The sequence below is a fragment of the Corvus hawaiiensis genome, chromosome Z (genome assembly GCF_020740725.1).
Source record: "Corvus hawaiiensis isolate bCorHaw1 chromosome Z, bCorHaw1.pri.cur, whole genome shotgun sequence".
Taxonomy (NCBI): Eukaryota; Metazoa; Chordata; class Aves; order Passeriformes; family Corvidae; genus Corvus; species Corvus hawaiiensis.
Window position 1 is genome coordinate 70,079,384 of NC_063255.1, and position 27,155 is coordinate 70,106,538.

At 40.9% G+C, this 27,155-nt stretch overlaps 1 protein-coding gene across 1 annotated transcript; it reads left to right on the top strand.

Moving 5' to 3' along the window:
• The first annotated feature begins 6,434 nt into the window (after window positions 1–6,434).
• On the top strand, window positions 6,435–25,410 carry REEP5 (receptor accessory protein 5). The gene is made up of 5 exons (XM_048291528.1): window positions 6,435–6,619; window positions 6,726–6,819; window positions 16,968–17,106; window positions 21,203–21,371; window positions 22,851–25,410. Exons 1-5 carry the CDS (start codon window positions 6,502–6,504, stop codon window positions 22,898–22,900), a joined length of 570 nt encoding a protein of 189 aa, XP_048147485.1. The 5' UTR covers window positions 6,435–6,501; the 3' UTR covers window positions 22,901–25,410.
• Window positions 25,411–27,155: the final 1,745 nt, after the last annotated feature.

Here is a 27,155-nt window from a genome sequence, read left to right on the forward strand (position 1 = left end):
CAACTCAGTGATTGACTGTTAGGCATAGAAGTTGAGAGATGTATCCTTTGCCTCCTTTCCAAAGTTATAACAAAGCACAGGAGACTCCATGGTAGCTCCAGAAGTATAAGGGAAGGGCATTCAGCCAGGTATGGAAAGAGCAATATTGTAAGGAGACTTTGGAGCCCAGTCTTAGTAGGAGCAGCGTATTTACAGATATTGGCGCCTTGCTCGTAAGCAAACTCCACAAAGTGGTATTTGATAGTGACATTTGCTCCACTCCCTTTATTGCTGTGATGTTTGAGGTGATGGGTGTTAACATTGACTTACAGAAGTACTTTGGTAGAGAAAGTAAAGTCCACTAACAGTACTGTTGGTATGTCTAGACAGAGGGACAGCTGGAAGGGTCCAAGTGCAAATTGATCAATCCCGTTGCTCAGAGATCCAAAAAGTTCCATTTTTACCAGGAAGAGTAGATGTAGGAGGTTCTTTAAAAGTTGTATGATCTGGATTATTTCAGGTATCAGGATACTCTTGCTGCTACTGTTTTTCCCTGGTCTGCTACATTCACGAACTGCGCCCATGCCCCAGTCCCCATCACTCATGTGGATTTGGTACCAGGAACTCCTACAATTAATAAAGAGGAAATAAGTGGCTTAGAAAATGCACTTTGACATCTCATGCCATCTATGGTACTATTAGCCCCTTCATGGTTTCTGAAAAATACCCAATGATACAATGAAGAAGCAAATATGTCAAATATTACCTAAGTTACAAATCACCCTTGGATAACACAACTCCTTAACATAAGAGAAGTGTACTGCCTGAAGAACATAAAGAAAGTTTGTAGACAGTGTTCCAGGACAGGGGAGAGAGGAGAGACAATGTTTGAACAGTTCTGCTTGCTCAGTTTTGGAGACATTGCTGGAAGACTAGGTTAGCCAGAACATGGACATAAGAAAAAATACGTTCATAAGTAGGATTTGGAGCTGTGTATCATTGTAGTTTCTTTTTCTTGATTGAGTTTCTCATTTCTTTGATAAACTAACATGCACTCCTTTCACCCATTAGCTCACAGAAAGCAAGCTGAGTTAAAGTTGACACATTCAGGTTATATTTCCCTAATGATAAATCCTCCAGAGAACTTGCATGCACTGGTGGCAAAGTTGGAAATAGCTCTTGTCAAGCTCCAAGGGCAATTAGGAGAGTAGGAAGGCCAGGCATAATACTGAGAAGCTCACCACACCACCTCACAGCTCCAAGCAGTGTGCAGAATCACCCAATGATGTAGTCAAACTGGTTTTTAATCACTGCTTATCAGCCAGCCTTGGCAGTCAGAAAGGCAACAATAAGGTATTTGGAGAAGAATGTTGTTGTCTGTTTGCACTGGGCAAGGAGAGAAGGTGGCAGAAAATAAAAAAGGGGCCAGCCATTTGCACATTCAGAAAGGGATCTCAGAAGAGGAGCTGGATTGCACAGGACAAGCAGCAGCTAAGGATGGAGAAAGTTTTGCTTGGAGCTCACCAAAGTGAGAATTTCGTTGGCTATGAGGACACTCTCAGATGCCAAGAACTCAATAAACATTTATTTTCAGTTTATGTGAATTAAAATAAAGACTGAGGCAGAGCCTGGAGAGTCTGCAATCAAGAGATAGCAGACTTCAGCTTGCCTAAGTCATCAGAAAAAGGCATCAGGTCCACTCAGCCCTTCAATAAACATACTCTATACTAAAATCTCCAACAAAGGATGGAGGTAGCAGGTAAGTGGACTGAAAAGCAATACCTTCTGTAAGTAGTATGAGCTTGGCACCCTCAGTTGCTCCAAGTTGGTATTTTGGGTCAAGTTTGCATATATAAGGAGACAATGCAAGCACTACACCCCTGCTTTGCTCCGTGTGTTACATGGTGAAAGAGGTGAGTGAAGAGCTGGCACAGACCATCATGAGGATGGTGGATATACTATAGAACCAATACCATATAACCCACGTGGAGGAATATAAACAGTTAAAATACTTTGAAGCAAGTTTTAGGTATAGAAAATTGCCCACACAAAAGTTAATGACAATTTAGGCTTAAATCTGTGTTCATCTCAGTTCCCTGATTGTAAAGGGAAGAGAACCATAAAGATCTGGAAATAATCTGGAAGAGTTTTTATTAAGTGAGAAGCACCATAGAAAGGGCTGCACTTGTGATGCACAAGACATTATAATAAGATGCATTCAGTAGTAGATTTGGATGAAGTATGGTACCTAAACCCTGGAGAGGTTCTCTGAACCTTGCAGAGGAGAGAGGAAACACAGATAAAAAGATAAGCCAGTGATCATTGGTTACTTTTGTGGTGAGCCTGTTCAGAAAACTCTGTGCTGGGCTTTTCTTAACATTACAATGCTTTCCTCAAATAATTTATGATCTAAGAGTTTGCAGGTAATCATTAATTTAATGGCAATAGCATGTATATTGTTTTACATACATGACAGCACATGCTATAGGTCAAGACAGCAGGGTTTGTTTAGGCAACACTGATCTCAAACAGGCTTAACCAGCTGGTCCAGGTAACACACACATCCCTTGGGTGTGATCACCCACTCAAACTCCAAGTCAAGCAGACTGTTGGAGGAAGTCCAGCTCTGGGGCCCCCAATATCAGGAGGACATGGACCTGCTGGAGGGAGTCCAGAGGATCATGAGGATGATGAGGGAGCTGGAGCACCTCTCCTGGGGAGACAGGTTGAGAGAGACAGGGTTGTTCAGCCTGGAGAAGAGAAGGTTCCAGGGAGAGCTTACAGCACCTTCATGTACCTAAAGGGAACCTACAAGAAAGATGGGGAAGACTTTTTGCAAAGGCATGTAATGACAGGACAAGGGGAAATGATTTTAAACAAAGAGAGTAGGTTTAGATTAGATTTTGTGAAAAACTCTTTACTCTGAGGGTGGTGATGCCCTGGCACAGGTTGCCTGAAGAAGCTGTGGATGCCCCATCCCTGGAAGCGTTCAAGGCCAGGTTGGACAGGGCTCTGAACAAGCTGGGATAGTGGAAGGTGTCCCTGCCCATGGCAGGGGAGTTGGATCGAGATGAGCTTTAGGGTCCCTTCCAACCCAAACCATTCTGTGAGTCCATGAAGTATGCACCTGTGCTAAAGCCACAAGCTGACCTTTAACTCTGGATTGATTATAGAAGTGGACCACAGCTCAGGGTGAAAAGACGTTTCACTCTGAAGAAGAGTGTTGCAGACAGTTAAAGAAGTAAGAGAGCTTATCTAGTCACTAGTCTAATCCTAAAATCAGATTAAATGGCTTAAAACATCAAAGTGAAAAAGATACATATTTGTATTAACTGGAAAATAAAGGTAGAGAAAAAAACAGGATACAAAAAGGGAAAATGAAGAATGGAGGATCATGAAAAGGCCATAACCCTCTAATATGCTGTTTTCTATTAGCTTGTTTCATAGCACAACCTTCAGCAAGCAGGATAGGCAGCCTGCCATTCTGCATGTGGTCAAAGGGTGCAATTCCTCTCCTAGCCCAGGTGTGTCCTGTAGCCTGTGACTTTAGATGTCAGCTCTGGTATTTCATGGTAACCTACAGCTGGGTAGCCTGGACAGATGGGCTACTGCTGCATGTGCTTTGATTCTGGTGTTCAAGACACCAGTACTTTCAAATCTTTCAAGGAAAGGCACTTATCCTCCTAGTCCTCCATGGGTAGATCTGGTGCATTCTTCTGGTCTTCTTCCTCTCCTGCAGAAGCTCCTTGAGCAGGTCATGCAATCCTCCTTTAGCCTTCCTCTCCAGATCTTTCAGGTTACAATATTCCTTCCCTGTTGATATTTTCACGTTTTTCTGGGAACATGAAAGAGAAATGCCCAATACAGCATGTTGTCCACATTGAGCTGGAAGACTGTTGTTATTTTTAGTACAGTACCCTACCTTTATTTCTATTTGACTTTCCAATTTCTTTCTTCTAAAAACTCATTTTTCTCTTGCCCTGTAACATAGGTATCTTAAGCCAAACAGTTATGCACCTTACTGCTATAAAGAGTTTACAGAGCACACTGTACTGCACTGAAAACATTTGTCTAGCACAGATCAGCTGGGGGAGCTACTAATGCCATGTTTTATAGTTTAGTTTTAAATAGAAAAAAAAAAAAACCAAAGACAGTGAGTTATTATGAAAACTCAGCAGGAATTTTGTTGCTTTTAACATTTTTATTAAATTCCCTTTTCTATAAAACTTTTGTGTCTTATCTGCTCTCCTCCTCAGTCCTTCAGTCTTACAGGTATGACGAAAAACCCCCAAATTTTTAAATGCACTTTACGAAGTGCAAAGAGAGTGAACATGCGAGAGAAAACAAAAACCAAAAGACCAGATAGTTTCCATGAAGCTTCTTGCACTCCTGCAAACCATGATCCAAGTCTGCAAATCTTCAGTTTGAGAATTGCTCATTTAGAATTCAGCAGGTCTTGTACTTTCTCCACATCTCAGCATAACCACAAGTAATCTGAGAGTGACACTGCTTTCTGCAACCTTTGATGCTTACCTTGTTTCACTGTTAACCCTTAGGCACATCAGAACATTAAAGTATTCTTATAAGATGGGAATTTCTACACAGCAATGTCTTTATGCTTGACAAAAAGGAAATCTCAGTAAAGTTGCTAACATTTTTAATATTGCTATATTTTAAATTAAAGTGTAGGATTTTGCTCTGCTTGCTGCCAAGAGTTAAATCTCTCGTGGATCTTGTCAAGGACCCTTTCTTACTGATATCTGGCCCTGTTAATAGTCTTTATTAATTTGAAAGCATCGGCATCCCATCATGCTGTGTAATTCCAGTCCCAAGAGTCCTCCACATTCTCTGTAAAACCCAAGACATATCAGATGGATCCAGCAGACAAAGAAAGGAAAAGGAGGGGGCTGGAACGCATGGCATACAAGGAAGGTCAAGGATCTGGGATGGTTGTGCTTCTTCTCAGAAGTGAAGGCTAAGTGGGGATATCGATTGCTACCTTCAGCTCTCTGTTTGGATGTTGAAGTGAACTAGACCCTCCTCAGAAGTATAAAAAATCAGGGCAAAGGACAAGATGAAACAGTCACATGTGACATCAAAGGACATCTCAATTTCAAACATGAGTGGAAAAAGATCTCTGTGGTTGCAGTTAAGCACAGTGAAGGGCTGTCCAAGGAGGCTGCAGAATTTCCATCCATGAACATTTTCAGACCCTAGGGGTCCAAATCCTGAGCATCAGATCTAGCTTTAGCATTAGCCATACTTTGAGCGGAAGACTACATTGGACTACATAACTTCCAAAGATCACTTTTAACTCTATTTTTAAATTCCATTTAAAAAACCTGAAACCTTTTATCACAAAAAAAAAAAAAAAAAAAAAAAAAAAGAAGAAGAAGAAAAAAAAAAAAAAGAAGTTAAAATTACAGGACAAACCTTTTAACCAGGGTTATGGACTAAATATTATTCTCCCTCCTCTCCTCACCTCTGCTTTAATAAGACAGTTACTGGAAAGAAATATGTATTTCAGCAATTAAATTTAAATTCTTTGCAAGATGCCTTCCCCCAAAACATTGAAAGCTCCAAAGCACAATGTGATGTTTACATTTAATTTTTTTTTAGGTGACGGTAAGACATACACAAAAGAAGACTGATTAGTCTTTTCTGGCAAACTCAGGAGCAACACAGATTTGAAGAGGGCATAAAGAATCCCAGCACTGGTTGTAATGCTGAGTCAGACGCAGAGAAATTGCTGTGAAGGGTCAGCCCAGCCGAGGAAGTTTCCAGGACTACAACACAGCCAACAAATTATATTTAGTTGGCAAGAACATTGCGCACACCATAAATTCCAGGTTACAGTTACTGCAAGGCGCTGATGCCCTCGGCGTGGTCACACACGCCTTTTGGGTACCCGTGCAGTAGATTGTCATAACCTTTCTTCTACATCACGTCAGTGCCTACCATCTGTTTCTGACTTTTGCTCACCGTGTCTGAAATCGTTGGTATCACGCACTGATTTTGGGGGTGGGGGAAATTCTAGCAGTTGTGGGGAATTAGAGCCGGCTACTACGATCGTGGCCTCTTTCTCCTTGCCATCTTTGACACAGGGGACTCGCTATTTGATTACCTGAACAAGGCGCACCATCCTTGCAGGGATCTATGTCCCTAGCTCCCCGCCTAAGATTAAAAATCTGTCCCTGCCGGCGGGGCACGGAGAGCGGGAGGCCGCGGGGGGACATCGGCTGCGCGCACCGCGCCCGGTGCCGCACCCAGCCCTGTGCCCGGAGCCCACCAAAACCACCGGGGACCGGGTCTGCGCCGGCGGGGCGCGCCCCCAGACCTCCATTTCGCGCAGGGGCGGGCTCGGAGCGGGCCCGCAGCCGGCGGAAGATGGTTCCCCGCCGCTCGCCACCGCCCCCGGGCGCGGCGCCACGGGGACGGGCGCTGGGGGCCGGGGCGGCGCCTGCGCTCGGCCGCGGGGAGCGCGGGGTTGCGGCGCGGCGCGGAGCGAGCGGCACCGGCACCATGACCGCGGCGATGCGACAGCGGTTCGACCGCTTCCTACACGAGAAGAACTGCATGACCGCCGTGCTCGAGCGGATCGAGAGCAAGACCGGCGTCAGCCGCACCTACATCGCCACTGGTGAGCCCCGGCTGCCGCTGCGCCGGCTCCCCCCGAGGGCCGCGCCCTGCCCGCGCCTCCTCGTCCCGCTCTCTCGGGCGCTGACGGCTCTCTCCTCTCTCCTCAGGCATCCTCGGGGTCGTGGCCGTGTACCTGGTGGTGGGATACGGCGCGTCCTTGCTCTGCAACATCATCGGCTTCGCCTACCCCGCCTACGTCTCGTGAGTGTCGCGCCTCTTGCTCCTCTCCATCGATGGTTCCGGGTGCCACTCGCCGACGTTGCTGCAAAATCATATTTCTTGCGCCGGTGCCGAGCCTGTCAGGGGTGGCATTCCGGGACCGTGCTCCCAAGCGTTGTTTTTGCCGCGCACCCCTTTCCTTTAGCAGGTACAGGTGCCAGGTGCCAAGTGAAGAACGAGGCTTCTCCCATCTGGCGAGTGCTACGTCAGGAGTTACAGATGGGAGACGCTGGGTGGTTACCACACTTGATAGCCGGTTCCTGTAGCGGGTTATGCTTTGGGTTTGGGTTCCAGCTTTGTCATCTCCAGCGGGAAGCTGGATCTTACTGGCTGCTGGTAACGGGAGGGAGGATCGCTGCTTTGGGGGTGTTTGTTAAAGCTCGCGCTGATGGCTGGAGCGGGGGGTAGGAAGGTGCTGGTGCATCGTCAGCGTGTGCCTGATACAGAGTACTGGGTACTGTAACGGGCTGGAGACAGAGGTGCATTAAGGAGTGCTGTTTACTCCAAACCCGCCTCGCTGATGAGGGGAGGAAAGGAAAACACCGTATCTCCTCCCGAGTGTGAAAGACTTTTAAATACTTCCTTTTTCAAAGGAAGGTCTCCTTAGATATTCTTAAAAACAGAGCAACTGTTAACGTTTCATGTGCCTTTAGACCAAAATGCCTTTCCTGTTAGGCAGGACCACAGTCGAGTATGTTCCAAAAGACTGCAGAAACATACTAAATAAAAGCTTCTGTGTAACCTAATACATTCATAAAATGGAAGTCCTTCCCAACAGGACTGCTATATTGTTGAAACACAGTGCTTGCCTTTTATATAACTCTATTTAAATACAGTCAGAAGCTTAAAAAAAAAATGTTCTCTGTAATTGGCTCCTGGGCAATACAAAGTCGGTCTTTTTTTTTTTTTTTTTTTTTTTTTTTCAGAGATGTGAGAGATTGACTCAGTTTTAGACTCTTGAAACATCCTATGGTTATGATGCTTAAGACCAAGCAGCATTTTTTCTAAATGCTGTTCCTGGTGTTTGCTAATTTCAGAGATTATAAAACAGGACCTCTGAAGAAGCTTAGGTTTTGTTTCTTAAATGATAATCTTTAGTGAAAAGCTTATCTTAAAAGTATTCTTTCATTAAAATCTGAAAAGGGAAATATCATCCAACAAACCTTTAAAACATTGAAATGGTTGTGTAGGAATTATGTGTATGTAATATTTTGTGTCTGACTTCGGTCACTTTTAAAGTAATGTAATTACTTTCTACAATCCTGTTTAAATTTTTAAATTTGTTTTTAAACTGGTTTGGGATTATATTTTAAACCTTCCATTATGCAATGATGGTGAATAAATTGATAATACAAACTCTTAGAACTGCAGTAGTAAGGCAGTAGCAAATCAAATATGAATAATAAGGTTTCATTACTAATTTTTTTCTTTCAAATCTGGATTTTTTTAAAAATCTTTTGGTAGAGTGTCTACCCTTTTTCATGTCAAAATGGGGTTTTAAATGTGTCTTAATATGAAAAGTTACCTCCCAGATGTTAGTACTGTGGTGTGTTTCAGGTTTTTTACTTTTTTTTTTTTTAAATAATGGGAGCATTGTCTGTGCCTACAAGTTTTACTTAAACAAGAAAGCATGCTGAGCAATATGCACAATGCCAGTTCTGTTTTTCTTCCAGTTCACGATCAGGTAATGCTTTTCCTTTAGCTGCCTTTTTAATGCTGGATGACATTTATAGTAGAAAAGTATAATCTTAGGTGAAAATCTAATTTAAAACGCATGCGGTGTGCTGCATGCCAGTGTCTTTCAGTGACAGCCTGCTGACAGCACAGGTGGGCTCGATCCCCTCCCAAGTCCAGATCTGGTATGTAGAGTTTTTCCACATTTTGCTCTGCCTGCTTTTGTTTTTGCTGCTCTGGATCATGTACTGTAGTCAGGGTGCTGAGTACCATCCCCCACACTTATAAAGCATAGAGACCCAAAGCATAAAGAACACTAGCCAGAGTGGTTTGTTTATTCCTTTCTGCTATTTGGTCTGTCCCCCTTGGAAAGGCAGATGAAGAGCTTGCTGTATGAACTGACAGTAGTGAATTTGCTTCCTAGCATTGAACAGAAAACAGTTTTCAGCTGTTTTCATCAGCTGCACACACCCTCAAATGCCTTTTGCTCTAAAAGCTGTGGCTTCTGGAAGAGGTCAGGAGCTGTAAATGGAATGTATTGTGCAGGGTGTTAGTTTGATGTTTACACAGGTGTTTCAACAATGGACCCAAGCCTGAAATGTCTCAGAAAGGTACTGAAAGAGAAAAAGCAGATTACTTTTCCTCAGTTAACTTACTTTCTTCTTTTGTAAAGTAGGTCAGTGTATCATTTCTCCATTGTCGGTAACTGAATTACTTAAGTGAAAAACAAGCAGTGGTTTGGGTTGAAAGGAACCTTGAAGGTCATGTAGTTGCAGCCACTCTGCTGTGGCAGGGGACAAAGTAGTGGGTCAGGCTCCTCGTCAGCAGAAAAGGCACTCAGAGGGGTGAAGGAGTGGGACAGATGTCTGTGCTGTGCAAGGGACATCAACTCCTGTCCTTACAGTTGTCTAAAACGGCAAAGAGGCTGCCTCATGTGTGACCCTCAGGCATGTTCCAAATCTGTTTTAGTGGGATTTCAGTTCTGGGTTACTTCAATCATGTTAATTACTGTTCATCTCTATGTTTCCTAAAGAAAATATACTGGAGTCACAGCAAACCCAGAGACCCTCAGCTCAGATTTAAATCTGTTCACGCATGAAACCAGGACAGTTCTGTGCAGATATCTGCCTGTCAGGCCTTGTATAATTCTGCAGTTTGTTTTCTTTGGTCTCTGTCATTCCCTGTATTCACTGTCAGTGTGTGCAGTGCAGCAGGTGTGATTTCAGTGGAGAAATGCTGGAGGCTGTAGCTGCTAGACCAAGCAGGTGGTGTGAAGTGGTGCAGCTGCACTGCTGCCTACTTTCTCATCACTGTGGTGCAAACCAGTGCCAGGGGAGGGGGCACCTCCCTGGTTAATGCCTGATACAGCTTCAGGCAGGCACAGCTGTTTCCCTTCTCATTCTCCCTTGTTCACCTTCAGCTTTGCCTTGGGGAAATCTTTAGTGGTTTTATACATGGAGGAGTTTCTTCTTTGGCAATACAGAATCTTCCCATAAATCCAAGTCTGTGACATGTCACAGCAAGGACCCACCTGAGTCTCTTAACATAGGCAAAATGAAGCAGTAGTTTTCTGGCTGTTTCCCAGTAAGTTGGACAATCTCTAGTCTTATTCCCTAGAATTCTGTAAAGTGCTATGTGATGAAAAAGAGTAAATAATTTTAAGTTGAAATGTAATGCTTGATTTACAGGCTTTTGTGGTTGCAGTAGACCAGCACTGAAAAGTTTGCCACAGATGACAGAAACAACTTTTTAAACTTCTAGCGAGCTTTAACTGCACAAGGCAGTAATCAGGCTAGAGATGGAAAAAGTGAGTGTTGGCAAGTATGTTAATACCATTGCCAGCATTTTCACTGCTTCTCTAAACTTTCCAGAGCTAGAGTGTTCAAATGTAGCTCCACCCATAGTTAGTGGTGGTTAACTGCCTCAAAAAAATTAGAGTGCGAGCAGGAAGGGAGCCTTTGATGACTAAGAAATGCGTGCAAAGGATTGGAAATTTCTTAAGTGCTGTCATGCTTGGTTTAAAAATTGCAAAGATGAAAATGGCTTTTGGCAGTAAAATGTCTGAACTTGTTACTAGTGTCTTCAAGGAGGAAAAGCAATATAGTACAATAATGCCTCTCTCTACTTTGGCTAATTTTATGCTGTTGCTTCAGTTCAGCTGTTTTTGCTATGTAAAGGTTGCTCGTGACACTTTACTAGCAGGAAACAATCTGGATTGATTGTAGAGAAGTATAAACACTCAATTCAAGTTCTAATTTGAATATTGTCACGGTGTCTCGAATCTGTCTCGTATTTCCTTTTCCTCTTTCAGTGTACCTTTAAAACAGGAACACTGCTTTTCTTTGCTCACAGTTATTTAGAAAAGGTAAAATTGTTCCTGTATTTCTTGAGAACTAGGGCAGCAAATTTCCTTTCTCCTGAGACGTTTTAAGGCAAATGCTTACTTTTTTCCTTCATGAAAGATGATGCATGATGTGCTAAGGTTCAGAAGTAATGCTCTGCTGCTGTTTTATGAATACGATTTGAGAGAGCTGATGTATCTAACCAGATTCACAATGCCCAGTATAAACATAAGTAGAAAATGTTCAAATCTGTCTGCATGTGTGCTGTTTTCTCTCATTCCTGATAATCTTTTCATGGGGATTCAGACACTAAAAAGGGTATTTTGTTGTTTGTTTTTTTTAATATGTCCTGCCAAATTAGTTCCTCCAAGCATACTAACGTTTTGGTTTCTAGGTTTTAGTGTGCCATGTTTAAAAGCCATCTTAGCAGTTGCTTGGATAAATTATGTGCTTTTCTTTCTAAAGAAAGCAAGTGTTTGGGTGCAGGGAGTCTAATACTATGATAGCAGTAAGAAACTTCTAATTTTACTTCTGCATTTTACATTTAGGTTAAAAATATAAAGGTGTTTGTTATACAAATGGGTCTAGTCTGAAGTGAGGCACTAAGGCATCTTAATCTCAGCAGAAACGCCAACATATGTGTGGGACTGTGTTTTGGGGAAGCTGGTTTTGACCTGAGTCAGAACTGGGGAACTGACTTATTGGTTAGCCTTACAAATACTTGTTCCAGGAGAGAAGGGGCCAAGAATGAGCAGAGAGCAGTGAAATGAGAGGATTCCTGCTTTTTTTTCCATTTTGTTTCAGGATTTCAGCTTTGTGGTGAGTTAACATGTAGGCTGTAAGACTCCATGGGTGGGCAAAATGGCATGTGCTCCTTTTGCTGCCATTTTGCTCCACTTCCTTTTAAAAAACACTCTTAGAACCCTTTGTATTACTGCCATGTAGCTTTTTGGTGTGTTCTAATAATATCTGTCTATGCATGGACAGATGACAGTGAAACCCTCCCTTGCTATCCTTCATGAGTTTTTCTGCTAGATACACAAAATTTTGAGAGAAGGGTACTGGTTAGACTTAAATCATAGCAGTTGTGTAAGTGCAGTTGGCAGGAAAATCTTTTCTATATCTGCAAATGCATGATTCTGCTGTTGCAGTCAGTGAGGAGGAAGAAAGATGGAAAGCAGAAGGCTTTTAGCTGATGGATGGAAATGTAGAAGCCAAAATGATAAAGCAAATCCAAGTGCACAGGTACTTGTTTCACTGAAATGACGTGAGATGTCAGGGAGGCAGCCTGCCAGGGTGAGTGTGACATGAGGATGACAGGGAGGCACCAAGCTAAAGAAGTCTCTGGTGCAGTGGAGTGTTGATTCTATGTGGGTATCTGGATACATAGCTAGAAGTAAGTTATTTTACTGTAAAGTAAATAGTAGGGACGGACCAGTAGGCATAAGCTCTATAGAAGTATAGGTAATTTCATGGGTTTTTAAGTTAAATGACAAAAAAACCCCCAAATTTACATTTGGATTAGGGTGTGACAAATATGCCTGCCTACTCACTTTGTGTAGCACTGACCAGAAAACTGAAGGAAGGATGCATGAAATGGTCCAGTCCTTCCCAGCTACAACAGGATCACTGGGTTTAAGGGTTCATCTTCTGCCCTAAACTTGTAACTTTATTTATACAAGAATCCTCAGGTACACCTGAGGGATTGCAGGGATAAGGGTGATCACTTCACATGAGACCACAGCAATAAAATTTGGCATTTCCTTATTTTTGGTTCCCACATCTGGACTCAGCTCAAAAAAACCCCCACCCCAAGCTTGTAACTTAGCTAGTGAGTACTATATGTGTGAATTTACTGTAACAAATGATTTGTTATGCCAGAGCTAATTGAGAAGCAACAGTCTCTTCTTGGAAAAGAGATGATTTTTTTTTTTTTTTTAATGAGTCAGAAGCTCTACGTGAAGAACTCCACTTGGCAACTTACTAAAATTAGACCAGTATCTGTTACTATCAGTAACAGGATAAGTAACCACACTTGATCTAGGGTTCAGTTTGATTTTAGGATGAACAGGGTCAAAGCTGAGCCAGTGCTCTGATACTGTAGCTACACAGCAGATGGGAGCCCTGGGCTGCTACAGAATGTGACAGCCTCCACTCTTCCCCCTTGGCACAACCAGCTAGCAGGGCTACTGGGGAACAGATCTGGCTGAAAACGAAGTTTTTCTTGGCTCCCCATCTATCACAGTGCTGGCCCACAGTGGGTCATTTTCACTCTTGGACAGGCAGCTGTTTCTGAAATAACTGAGCTGTGATATTTACTATCCAGACTACTGTAGCTGCTCCTAGTGACTGCTTTTACCTTCAAGGTGCAGAACTACTGTAAGTGGTTGTTTGAGGCTCTCTTTGAAGTCCTCTACAGTTAGTATTTAAGCAGTATAAAAAATCCTTTGGGATATGTAATTACTACACTTAACTAACATGGAATTTAGTCAAATCATGGAATTTTGTCAAATCAGACAAAACAGTATCATTTTTTAAAATCTGAAGCTATAGTCTTTGGATGGTCCTTCATGTGTTAGAAAATCTTAATATTATGTGTTAATGAGACTGACTTATTTGCTCTTGCAACACAGAAATAAGTTATAAGAAGGCAATCCTGAAGTAGGACGTAGTGTCAGTGTCTCTTGGTCTGCAACTTTTCACTTACTGATGGAGATTGCGTTTTGAATTTCAGCCTGCTTGATTGGTGACTTAACGTGGAGAAGAACGAGGTGTTCTTGGCTTGAAGTAGCTTCGATGTCTCTCCTAAGTTTAATTGTACAGGGCATTACACCAGGATAATACGTGTAGAATAACTTGGAAGACTTAAGTTTAATTAGAGTGTGATTCTCATGTTGAAAAGAGCGTAGTTAAAAATGGATAAAAAAACCCTCTGTGTTCAGGTATTCTATATAACTTACTGTGCTTGTTCTTCGACAAGTACTATTTTTTGTGACTTGCTATTGAAATAGTGTGTGAGTAGCAAGGGATGGAGGCAGCTTCCACCCTTTTATTTAACAGGGACATTTTATACTGGATTTCCCTGTCTCATCCAAGGGACGTACTCCCCATTCCAAAGCAGAATATTTATAAAATACTTGCCTTTCCTTGACTTCAGTTAAAGCTTTCATTCACTGATGGCCCTGCTGTATCCTGCTTTTCCCCCTCCCTCTCTCCCCAGCTGGGACTGGAGTTAGGGCCAGCAGGAGCAGTTTGAGCTGACATGGCTGTTGCCTGCTGGGTGTGGTAGGGGGCTGCCCCTGAACTTGCCCACTTAGATCAGACCACTGCAGAAGGAGGGGAGATGTGCTGTTCCCTACAGTGTGTAAGAGAGCAACCACGTGTGGATTTAATGCTGCGTACATCAGCTAGCTAAATCAGACAGGGCTTTGACTACTTGTAGTGCTGCTGCTTGTGACTGTCTGACAATAAAAGTGTGTTGTTCATGTATCCCCCAAGGAACTAGAGCACCAGATGGTGAACGTTCAAAGGGAGCACACCCATGGCACTGTATTTAGGAGCTCTCAAAGGCCATTTGTTTCTAGAGGAGAGAAGATAATAGAGCGTGGCCCATTAACACGGTGATATGCCATCTGCCCTTTGCCACAACATTGGAGATTCTAAGCTTTTTTTTCTTAATGAAAGTTGATTTTTGTAATTGCCGAGATGACTTTATAATGTTTATAAAAAATGAAACAATGATCCCTTAAATACATGTATGACTTCAGATTGATGACTGGAAAACAGCAAGACTGCTGGCAGTTTCACTGCAAAGTTTTCTCACAAATACCAAGCTAGGATGCTTATTGCAGTAAAATAAGCCTTCCCCTCTATGCCTCTAATTGAGAAATTGTCAGCAGAACTAAAGAAATTCACATGGTGAGCCTCTACAGCAAGTTTTCCTTAACAGGGAGAACCTTTGCAATTGGTTCCTTTCTCTGCTCCATTTATCCACCACTCTAACATCCCTGCTAGTAAGGTGTACTTTTTTCTTTCCCTCCAGGAGTGCAGTTTCACACATTGAAAATAGCTCTATAGCCTTCTTCCTTAACTCCTGTGGTGTTCAGGGGCTGTTTTTGTACAGCCCCCTCACCTGTTCTCACTAGAATTCTTCAGAGGTGTGGGCATAGGAAGGATGTGGTTTACAGTGGGAGCAGGAGCAGCTGGAGTTGTCACTGCCTTTGAACAGACTGCTTGGACTAGGGCTGCCTGTGTTGTTAGGAGCAGCAAGAATTAGACCTGCTGTTGCCAGCCTGTGGAAAACCTGTTCTTCCAGTTGTGCTGGTGCATGTGCCTTGGTAAGATCCCCCTATTGATGGGGTATGGCAAGGGCTGCTGGTTTTCCCACTGCAGGACATTGCTGGCCCGCCTCAAACTCCAGTAGAAATAATGCATGAATTAAGTATCAGATCCTTGTATTGCATATCAAAGTAATTCAATCCAGCAGCTGTGCCAGCTCCCTCTGCATGTGGTGGGTTTGCCAATGCTTTTGCTAAAACATATGGCATGTCACAGGAATTATTTCCCCCAACTCCCCCTGCTCCCCTGTGACTTACAGAACTAGGAAGTGACGGAATCCACAGCATTTCTCAATCCACAGTCCAGGAAATGGACTTGCAGCCGACTCTCTGGTTTCTGTATTGTAAACCTCCCTAACTCTGCCTTTTCTGTGGAGCTAACAGAAAACGTGGCACCTCTAGTACATCTCACACATGCTGCTTCAGAAACAATATAGCTGATATTAAAGGAGTAAGTGATAGAAGAATTCAAACTAAATTCATTAAACTGAGTCTTACAGATTTTGATCTTGCAGCATGAGTGGACAAATGCTTTCTAACACTCTTAAGCTGGAAATTATCAGGCTTAGATTTGCTAGCATTTTCTTTTTAAACTTCTTACAGTGTTAAACTGGAATTTTATGGCTCCAGAAACTCCACTCCACTACTTTTACTGAAAGACCGCATGGAGCATCTTTTAATTTCTGATTTTTAGAACTGTGTAAACCTGAACTGCATTCGCACAGCAGATGGAGAACAAAAGCCCATTAAAAGCCCATTAATCATTATGCAGAAAGCCCAGTACTTTAGTAGAGGTTGTTTCACCTTGTTCTTAATAGTTTAGTCTACATTAGACTTTGCAAGTCCTGTAGGAATTAATTTATAGAGTAATACAGTGGGTGATGCAGATATGTGTTCTTCAGCATATGGATCTGGATCCTCTCTGCTTATGTAGACCAAGGGCTTCTTAGGACTTAGAGCAAATCTTATAGATAAATTTACCTTTTCAAAGAGGAATCTAGTGCATGTATATATGAGTACAGTTAAAATGCTATTTATTGGACATAACTATGTAAAAAACCTGGGGAATAGTACAGTCAGTCTTTTACCCCTGGTGGTGCTAGGAACCCCAAGCTGTGCAGCGCTGAATGAATTTCTGATCCACACGTAGCACACTGTGCAGGCCTTGTCTGGAGGCAAGGTTACCCCATTTTGATAACTTAAGGTATTGTAGGATTTTTCATCCAAGACAACAACTCTGTTCATCATTCCTTTCTGATGGCCAGAGGAGGATGGTCACTGTTGGTTATAGGCAAGGCCGGGCAGGTGCTGTGATCACTGGTGTCCTGTGCCTCACAAGACTGGGCTCACTAAGATTATCTGTTTTGAGGATCAGTAATGCTCTGATGTACAGTAGCCTTCTTGTCAGGATTACCACAATGCCTCCAGAACTGGAACTATGGCCAAAGATTATCCCCTCCCTTTCTTGTCCCTCAAAATGTTTTGTGAACAAGGTCAGAATGCTCACTGGTTTTGTTTGGGTTTTTTTTTCCTCCTTGTAATCACAGAGCTAGAAATAGCTTGAGTATCTTTTAGATTTGAAGTGTGATATGTAGGGAAAAACTTTGCTGTTCAAAGATCTTGACACACTGTCTGTATGATAAATATTACTTAGTTTTTGTGGAGCAAATCAATTATGAAGATTCACATATAACAACAAATCTGAGTCATAAAAACTTCATCATTACAGATGAGACTGATGCTGCTATTCTGCTCACTTGATTTGTTTTCCTTGCAGAATCAAGGCCATTGAAAGTCCCAACAAAGATGATGACACACAGTGGCTGACTTACTGGGTTGTGTATGGCATTTTCAGCATAGCTGAATTCTTCTCTGACATCTTTCTGTCCTGGTTCCCTTTCTACTACATGTTAAAGGTATGTTAGTTCACGTGACCCCTCTCCTAAAATGAGACCTTTGATATAACTGGTCTAATGTCTCCAAGAATGGGTAGATGGCAGCATTCCCTGGAATCATTCCAGGGTCACACCTGTTTTTTAGATGCAGGTTATGTGTAATTTAGTACTGTGGAAGTGATCTGTTTACAGCTGATGTTTTGTGAAGCAAGAGGGGAAGTTGGGATAGGTGGAAGGGAAAGGTCTGCTGTGTTTTAGGAAAAAAAAGACAGTGTAACTGTCCCATAAAAAAAACCCCAAAGAGTTCTTTCTCTTGGTGTTCAGGTAAATTTGGACAAATGACAGACATGGTAAACCTCACAGAGTGGCTCTATTTTTGCTTTAGTGCAAAAAGTGCATTAGTAAAAGTGGAGAGTAAAATCACAAAGGCTGTTGAAGGAGGTAATAACATCTGTGCTATTGGAGCAAAGAAGGAAATTGGAACACGAGAATAGTTTGAGTCCTACAGCTTTAATATTTAATTAAGCTCAGTTTCCTGAAAGGAGTTGGTGGGTATCAGAGGAGATGGTTGCTTATGTGCAGTTGTTAGCGTGATTTGAGTACCAGCAATGATTTGGTTGATATGCAGAAATTGACTGTGACAGTTGGTTTACACTTCTGCATTTTTCCTTTTCAGTCTTTAACAGGCTTCAACTGTGACTATCATTTGGATACCTTGTAGTTCAGTAGAATCATGACTTCTATCCATAATCTGCAGTGGCATATATTCACAGTTCTGAACTCATACAGTGTATTTTCAGAGCTTCTTTTCTAAATTCTTGGTGGAAAAAGATGTGGCAATGGTTTCTTCATGCCACCACAGCTATCCTGCTGAAGAGCACACGATTGAAATTCAGGTTGACTTTGCAAATAAAGACCACAAATGGCTCTGATACTCTGGTTATCAGGAGTGCCACAGTTACACGTGGTGTTGGAATCAAGGGAAAGGCACTTTTCTCAGTTCTGCAAAAGCAAACACAAGGAGTTATGTCAATACACAGCTTTCTACAATGGCTGCAGAAGGCACACGGAAGTCAAGTGTTTGCCCTCAGTAGTGGTTGGTAGGAGAGGTTTACTTTTTTTGTACAAAGGCAGACAGGTGTTGGCTGAGAATCAGAAAGCGTTGCTGAATGGATGGAAGTTATTCCATAGGGGGAGAAGGAGGAATTAGGCAGCTGCCACACTTCATTCCATCCATGAACTAAAACCTCTTGTAGGGTAGTTATGATGTCTCCATATCTCTTTTAGGAAGTGGAAGCACAGATACATCATCCATGAAAATTTCGAGCTTGCTTTCATTTTCAAAACGTGCTAAATTCGCATATTCACATCTGTTCGATACAGCTTGTAGCTTCCACTCCAGACTGAGTTTTAGATGCTCAGTATTTTGAAACACCTTCGGTTGCATGGCTGAGACATTGGGCACAGCTGCCCCCAGAGTCCCCAAAGTCCAGAGTTTAGACTCTGTGACATTAAAGTTTTCAGCAGACTGGAAGATTTTACAGGTGGGAGAAAGGCATGTTAAAGAACTCCTTTAAAGATGTTAAAATGTTTGTATATACTTTCTGTTCTCCAGATGGCATTTCTTGGATTTTGTGGACCTTTTTTTTTTGGTAATGCCCATTTCTTATTTATCTGTTTGGGTTTTTTTTATCTGTGAAGCACAGGATGTGCATGCAACTCATAATTTCATGTGCATATGATTTGTTTTTAAATACTTCTGTTCAAGATCTAAAAACTTCAGTGTCATCCAGGTACTGGAGAACAGTAGCCAGTGAAAGTAGCAGAGTTTATCATTCTATGAGTATTTTTGGTGGTCGGAATGAGAGAGGCTCCTTACTCCACTAATGGCTCTGCCTTGGAATTCTGTAATGCTATTTCTGAACAAAATTGGTGCTGCCAGGGCAAAAACAGCTGCTAGGAGCAGGTCCAAGCGAGTCACACTGAGCTCAGATGAATTCCACTCCCTCCTCTGGTCTGGAGGGTTGCAAAGAATATATTCTGGGTTTGGGCTTTTTTTTTTTCCAGTTAACTATTTAACCACTCTGAGCTTGCTGGTCCTTCTTACAACCCTCTTTATTTGCAATAGCCTATGCTGGTTCAGTTTCATGGGAGACAAGGGGAAAATAAACTAAGTTAGCAGCCTAACATTCTCAAGCTTTGAAAAGAATGAAAATCTCAGCTTTGGTACATGTCCAATAGAAAATGCATATGAACATCTGCTTCAGTACAATTCAAAAGTAATAGGTATTTGAGAACAAATCTGTAATTATCTTTTTCTTGACCAGACTGGGACAAAGCTGTCAAATCAAAATTACTGATTTTTTTCTTAGGCAGGGAAAGGGAAATTTCAATTTCTTTTCATTTCAGAGGAAGTTGGACTCACATCTGAGGGATTTTCTAAACAAAGGAGAACTACCTTTTTTGTGTATTGGGAGAAGTTGAATAACTCTCAGTAACTGATGAGATATTCTTGAACATGAAATATAGGCAGTGTACTTTTCAGCTTTTAATGAAAGATAACAACATAAGATAGCACCATGTATTCTTTCTGTTATATTAAGTTCCAAATAATTGAAGCTTTTGAAAATTGATATTTATATTGATAAAGGCACTTTTTGCCTTTATTTTCTCTGACCGTACTTAATAATTCATTAGCTGCTACTTACTGGTGCCAGATTGTATTGCCTGTTGAATTATTTGTTTTAATTCATTGGAATGTTCCTAGTGGGCCAATCTCTATGGTGTACTCTTTACTTTAAAAAACATTTCTTTGTCTTCTGGTCAAACACTCCTTTAAGTCATTCTGTTTTTACACCATGATCAAATAGTTTAAAGAAGAAAGCTTAATGCTTACCCAAAAGGATGGTAAATTGCACTGCAGAGAAGACAAAGCCAAGATTTTACAGATGTGGAGAGCAGAACCTGCAGAACATCCAGTCTCAGTATACCTTATTAGAAAGAACAGAGGGGACATATTCCAAAATATTTTGAAGGCTTGCTTGAAGAAGACTGTGTGTTTTGTTCCCATTCTACCCAGAAATGTGTGGAAATCCTCAAACATGGAATACTGTCCAACATGAAGACAAAGCATGTTTTGACTGAGGCTGGGGTGGTTTTGTTTTGTGTTTCAGGAAAGGGTAGTCTGAGAAAAGCTGTTACGCCTTCATTTTCTGGAGAGGCTTTTGACATGGAATATAGTGTACAGAAAGAACTGTACAAATGCTGAGAAAATGTACTTCATTTTGTTGCAGTTTTCTCCTGTAAAATAATTTTATATATATTTTCATAGCTCAAGTGGATTTATTTATGGCACTCCCTTGAATGTTTCATCTTGTTCTGCATAGCTGTCTCTGTGTGCTGTATGGCAGTGAAACTGAAGCCAGATAAAAGTGCTTCAGTGGTAAAGACAGGGATTTGTAGTACATGTAATAACTGTCTTTCCAGTCCCCTTTTGTACGATGCAGAAACATGACCCCACACTGTGGGCTTTGATTTTTCTAGAGAACAGATGGTGCTCTAAAAGCCATACCTAAACTGTAATCCAGAAGCATTACCCTTGTTTGTGCACTGTGCGTAGCTTGGGTTTGTCTCTCCTCCTTGTCACTTTACTTCTGGGGTGCACACAACCCTGTTCTTTCCCCCACTGTGTTTCAGAGCAGGGAGGCAGAGAGGACAGGGATGTGTTTTGGCTGAATTGAAGTCATATAGAGACTTAGACTTCTAGTCAGGCCTGTGCCCTATGTTTTAGAAATATTGAGAGACAGATGTTTGCATAACCAGGTTTTATAGTTCTACCTTAAAGAGAAAAAAAACCAACATGTAATCTTGATCCACCTAACACCAGGTTATATTTACTGCGGCAGCCCTCCTCCTTTATCCTTATACTATCCATGAAATTATTCCAGTATAAATATTCACTGTGTGTAGCTGTCCTGGTGTGTGCTCTCATTGAACCCTGACCACACAGGGGATGACTCACTGTTCTAAATGTGCTCAGTTCTGTGGCACTTAGGAAAGGCACCTTGTCTCCTACTCAGGATTCCTTCTACTGAGGCTGATGTTCTTGTTCTCACAGTGTGGCTTCCTGCTGTGGTGCATGGCTCCAAGCCCTTCCAACGGGGCAGAGTTTCTCTACCACCGGATTATACGTCCTTTCTTCCTGAAGCACGAGGCCCAGCTGGACAGCGTTGTGCAGGACCTGAAAGACAAGGCTGCAGAGACTGCAGACACCATAACTAAAGAGGGTAAGCAAAAGGCTGTTCACTGGTCACATTAAGTAGAGGGAATTTCACTGGGGAGCTCTTATTATTGCACTTCGTATTCACCACTCGGAGGAAACAAAAATAAATTGTAAGAAGACGATGTGAATTATAATGGAGAAGTTAAATTTGGGAAATGGGGATTGCAGTGAGTCGTGCTTCCTAGAATTGCACTTAGGCTAGAATGAGTGGAAGAAATTGTATCATTTGTGTGTCTTCCCACCATAAACACCACTAAAAACATTTTCTCTAGAGGCAGGTCCAGACACTCCTTTCATAAATACAGTTACTGTTTCAGTGCATCCTCCTATCTCCCAAAATATTCCCTCAAATACTCCCTGCAAGTGTAGAGGGGTTCCCAGTTGTGCAATAAAGCAATTAACAGCAATAAACAGCAACATGGGAAGCACAGTTTTCCCATCTATATGTTTTTGTACTTTTCCTTCCTCTGGAGGTAAAAGGATTCCTCACTCTTAAAGGAACTACTTATGTTTTATTTTTGTGCATTATCACAGACTGTAGATTGCTTAAGGTTTTTCTTTTATTTCTTTGCATTCTATAGTGAACCCTTGCACTCTAAAATATCTGATGATGGCTTTATTAATAAGAGAAGGAAGTGTATTAAGTAGCTAAAATAAAGGTTTATTCAAGTTTCGTTTGAAAGGAATTTTATTGGTATGCTATTTCAAAGCATCTTAATTCTTCTTTCCACCAAACAATGCACGCAGTCTCATTTCATCTTGCCAACTTCAGCAGTTCTCTTGTCTGCTTAAAAGATCTGCTTTTCTCAACTATTCTTGGAAATTTTGCTGCAAGACTCTTCCTGAGTCTTTATTGTTAGGCATGTATCTTAATTAATATCCTTCCATGTTGCATATGGGATTTTTCTGTCTTCATTTCATCACTTACTCTTTCTTTTTCCTATATTTATATATATAGAGATTTCTACCAAAAAAAACCACAACCAAAAAACTAACAAAACAAACAAACAACACCCCCCCCTCCCCCAAAAAAAAAAAAAAACCAACAACAATAAAAACCCCAGGCATTATTTTTAAGAAACCATGCACACACATATACATGTACACAAATATTAGCATTACTACAAGCCTGTTTTATCATTATGGTATATTTCTTGCTGCAAACCTGTATGTCCTTAACACTATGAGCAGCCCTGCTTTAACAATACCATAGTTATATATATGTCAGTCTTTAATGTTTATTGTACTGTTTCTTGCTTGCTTTTTAAAATCTTTTCATGATCAATTTTACTGATGTATCTATGTCTATGTATATACAAAAGCTATGATTTTCTTCTGTGTTCTTTCTCTTGTGAGTAAAAGGAAAAATTTTTGTATGCTGCTCAAGAACACTGGACAACCCAGAGATAACCTCTGTTCCCAAGAACAGAGATAACCCTTTGACTGTTGGCCTATGACTGAACTTGATTTTATTTTCCTGCAGCCAAGAAAGCAACAGTGAACTTGCTGGGTGAAGAAAAGAAGAGCACTTAAACTGGATAAGTTTCCCTACCACCTCCTTTGTGCAGCGTGAGGTTACTGGGGACTGTGGTATAGGTTCAATAATATTGCCTTGGAAACATTTTGATATATTAAAGGAATGTGCTGTAAGTTTACTTACTACTTTGCTGTGACTGATAGAGAGTATGCATTTTTATTTAAAAGCAATGCAGTGGGCAGCATTTGAAGCTTAATGAAAGTATTTTATTCATCTACATGCAGAAGTCTTTCAGTAATCTCTTTCTGCAGTAACATAAATAAAAAGTATATATCCCTCAGGCTCTGCACTTTAGTTGTCTCTTTGTCTATGAAATTACTCTTAATACTTTGATTGTGGTACATATGGTAGCACAAAGCTATTTTATAGGGAAAATTCCAAATGGATTTTGAATATACAGGGAATTATTGTGAGAGATGGCATAATGGATGTATTCCCCACCAGTAAAACTGTAAATTGTGAAATTACGTGTTCTAGGCACCTGAATATAGAGATTATTCACTGTTGCATGTTTTGTTGTAACACAGTATTTGGTTCAGTGTGTGTATTCTTAAATGGATAGATACTAAATATAGGAAAGAATAACTTCCTTGGAGTAATCAAGCTTATATTGGCCTGAAGTAATTTGCTAGAAATGGATGCATTAAATCCCACAAGATTAACACAACATGACTAAAGTCTAACTTCTTCCCAGTTCTTGCTAAAACAAGGTGTTATTCAAAATTGTTAGAGTGCTTTTCAAGACCACACTCAAAAGCACAAGCCACCTCTTGCTAAGGAGTGGTACCATTACAAGCACTTCTTCCTGAATTCCTTTTAAAGTATCAACTGCCTTGGATGTCAGTCCTCAGAACTACATCATTAAGGGGACAGACTACAGCTCTCATGAGGTTTTTTCTGCTCATAAAAATCTGCAGTCTCTTCTGACTATACTAAGAACAACTTTGTGTGAGCACTTAAACTTCCTGAGTGGAGATGCTCTTGTTGTTACTTGGTATATTCCTGACCAATCAGTAAGAGTGCAACCAAAGTTGCTAAGAGAAAAAAGGAATTTTTTACAATCAATGTAAAAGAATATGGTTTTTTTTTAGATTTGCATCTGTACTCTTTGACACTGCAGTATTTTCAACAAAAATAATTACATGGATTAATTAAGCATGAATTACTGAAATCTTCCTGTTTTCGTCTCCATGCTGACATTTCTTTAAGCCTAGAGTAATGGTATGGCAGTTCTGAGCTCACAGAATGTGCAGAAAGGAAGCTTAAGCTTTTGATTGGGTAAAAAATTATTTCCAGCCCACAATCTTGAATCCCAAAGACTTAAAGTTTTGAGGACTTCAGGGTTTCTGCAACAAATTGTTGTATAAAGATTCATTGTAAATTTTCAGATGCAAGAACTGCAAAAGAGTGAAGCGCACAGTGCAACTCAGCAGGTTACTTTTAACCTGGAGAGATACATTTTATAAGAGGGGATGTAAAAGTGTCTTAAGAGAAAGCATTTCAAGCTTTAAGCTGGAAAACATAGCCCTTAGGGCTGGCAACTTGGATAGGGAAATACGAGACCTGCTGTATCTCGTGTTCTGTAGGACAGCATGCAGTTTGTCATTTGAAGAAAAAATACAAAATTTCACAGCTACTCATTCCATGACAACTTTTTGTTAGGAGAGGATATGTTGAAGAGGATAAAGTTTACAGCAAAGTTCTGGACTGTAAGCAAGTAAAAAGTTTGAAGTCAGTCACCATTTAATTGGTTTAATTTCTTGTCTTAACTTCTGTTGTAAACCCACTGGATTTCTTTGTAAGCCTTACTAAATCTTAGTCCTGTGTTTTAAACTCTATCAGCTGTATGTAAAGCACTCATGTGGCCACTGTAATTTAGTTTCACTTCTTGAGATTAGAAGTAATTAGATAAAAATAAATGAAGATTCTTAATAGACTATTTGATTTCAGTGCAAAGTACTACATAACTTACTTACCTAAAAGCTTATGGTAAATTTTAGACTTCACGAGCCTAATGATGTCTGTAGTAGAGACAGGATTTACTTTTCATTTCTTATGCTACTCAACGGTTTTTCCACTGTTATTAATGGGGATAAAACATTCTAGGTAGATGTTAGATAAGTGTTAAAACAGTCCCTTGCATCTCTCTCAAAACTTGAAAGGCTTTAAATCAACTTCTTGTCTTTACAACTTGATATTACCAGCACATACAATCAGTGCTCTTTTGTCAGATTTCTATTTGAATTAGAACTACAGTCTGTTGTTAACAGAAGTTTGCCTTGGTTTTTTACCTTGTTGCAAGTAGAAATGACTGAATTTCTGCAGCAAGTTATCCTTTCCTGCAAGTAACTCCACTGGGCTGGCCCCACAGATCAGTGCTTTTCTTTGTTTCTTCACAACATTTATGTGCAAATGTTGGTACACACATCTGCTCCATGTCTTTGCTGAAGCTGTAATGTGCTAAATAAAAATGGACACAAATAAAGAGATTCTTATGGGACTGGTATAATGCCTCAGTGTTTCTTAAGAACCTTATACCTCAACAGTGAAAACTTGGCTACTTTTGGAAGCTCTTTACAGGGTATTCACTTTTTTTGCCCCCCCCCCCGACTTCATTACTGTGGAACCAGTAGAAACCTCTCAAAGTCCAAAGGAAGTGCCTCTGCTTCATGACAATCTGAGGGTGCAGCCAGGAAGAGCATCAGGCCCTTAGAGAAGAGTTTGGAATGCAGATCTCTTCCCAATGGTGAGCACCATGAGCATCTTTCTAGGCTTCATAGCCTGGCTTACCTGAGGAATCATCAAGATTTAGTGTTCTCTAGAAGCACTGAGGGGAAAAACTGCAGGGGTTTGGAAGTTTTTCCTCTCCCATGGGTTTCCTGGTGTTCCATAAATGACCTCAACAAATAATGCTGAATAGTTATTGGCAGTGGTGTTACACTTACTTAAGACTTCTGTTGCCACTGTTTATAGGACATTTCATCTGCTTTATCTGGCTCCTTTCCAAACTCAGCAAAAAGGAAAATAAGTTCAAGAAAACACAATCTCCCCCACAATGATAACATCACAACAGAGTTAAAATAATGAAAACTCTTCAAACCAGAGCAAGACAATTAACAAAGCATAGAAGTTCTTGTAAGTAGTGAAAGGTGTAACTAGTATTTGTTAGGTCAAACCCTCACTACTTTTAATTTGACAAATAAAGTTTCTTGAGTTTGTACTTCAGTATTGCCAACTCTTTCTACATAATCTGAGAATCAGCTAAAATTATGACTAATTCCTTAGTCACCTTCCACCCCCATTTCAAATTCCATAAACAATAGTTTCCTTATGCAAAGGAGGAAGAATGGAGTTTTAAAAAACAAAACCACAAATCCTTGTAGGTCATGAGAGACTCTCAGTGTTTTCTGTAAAGGGCACCTGACAAATATGATGAATATCAATCTTGTCTTCTAGAGAACTTCTATATCCAGCATGATGGAATGAAACAGTACTTGAGGAATGACAACCCAGGGCTACTAAGGAGGTCCTCAGTTGTACAACCATGTTGTCATAACTTCTTGAAAATTATGTTTCCTACTAGTACATAAACCATTAAGAGATTCTGGAGCAAAACAATCTTCAGATGACCACATGAACTCATGAACTAATCATGTAAATACAATTGAAGATGAACTTTGAATTTAGCAGACTTTGGAATGTGATGTAGTTGACACCTTTGCTGAGGCTACGGAATTCCACAAAACTTTTCATTTTGTATTACTGCATCTTTGCAGGAGAAGAATACTTAAAGACTTCAATTAGACATGTCTGAGTTCTGATACTTGAAAAGCAAGCAGACAAAACCCAAAAAGCTACACCCCAAAAACCCCCCAAAGCCTGACAGATGAAAAGAGGCACACATGGTGTTTCAGAGGAAATAGCACTACGGCTACTCAGTTCCTACCTGGAGTATCCCCTGCTCTTTCCCAGGTCCCAAACTACCAAAGACTTGTCGTCTGTTTCTTCCCATCTCCCTTACACAGCCACTATGGCAAGGGGTACTTAATTATTCATTATTATTAATTATTCTATAATAACATCTAATTATTTAATAATTATAATTAATTTTATTTTTATTTAGGGGAAAAGAACCCATTTGAAAAGGGTATCCCTTATCCTAAGGGAGAAAATAACCCCACAAAGGCCAGTCTGTAACAGGAAGAAGTTAAATAACTGGTGTCCAGTGACAGAACCTGTGGGCATCATTCG

What these genes read in the sequence shown, in the direction of transcription:
- REEP5 (XM_048291528.1), top strand. Translation starts at nt 6,502, where the DNA reads ATGACCGCGGCGATGCGACAGCGGTTCGACCGCTTCCTACACGAGAAG. An exon ending in GCCTACCCCGCCTACGTCTC is followed by an intron (nt 6,820 to 16,967) that starts GTGAGTGTCGCG and finishes TTTTCCTTGCAG; the next exon opens with AATCAAGGCCATTGAAAGTC. An exon ending in CTTTCTACTACATGTTAAAG is followed by an intron (nt 17,107 to 21,202) that starts GTATGTTAGTTC and finishes TTGTTCTCACAG; the next exon opens with TGTGGCTTCCTGCTGTGGTG.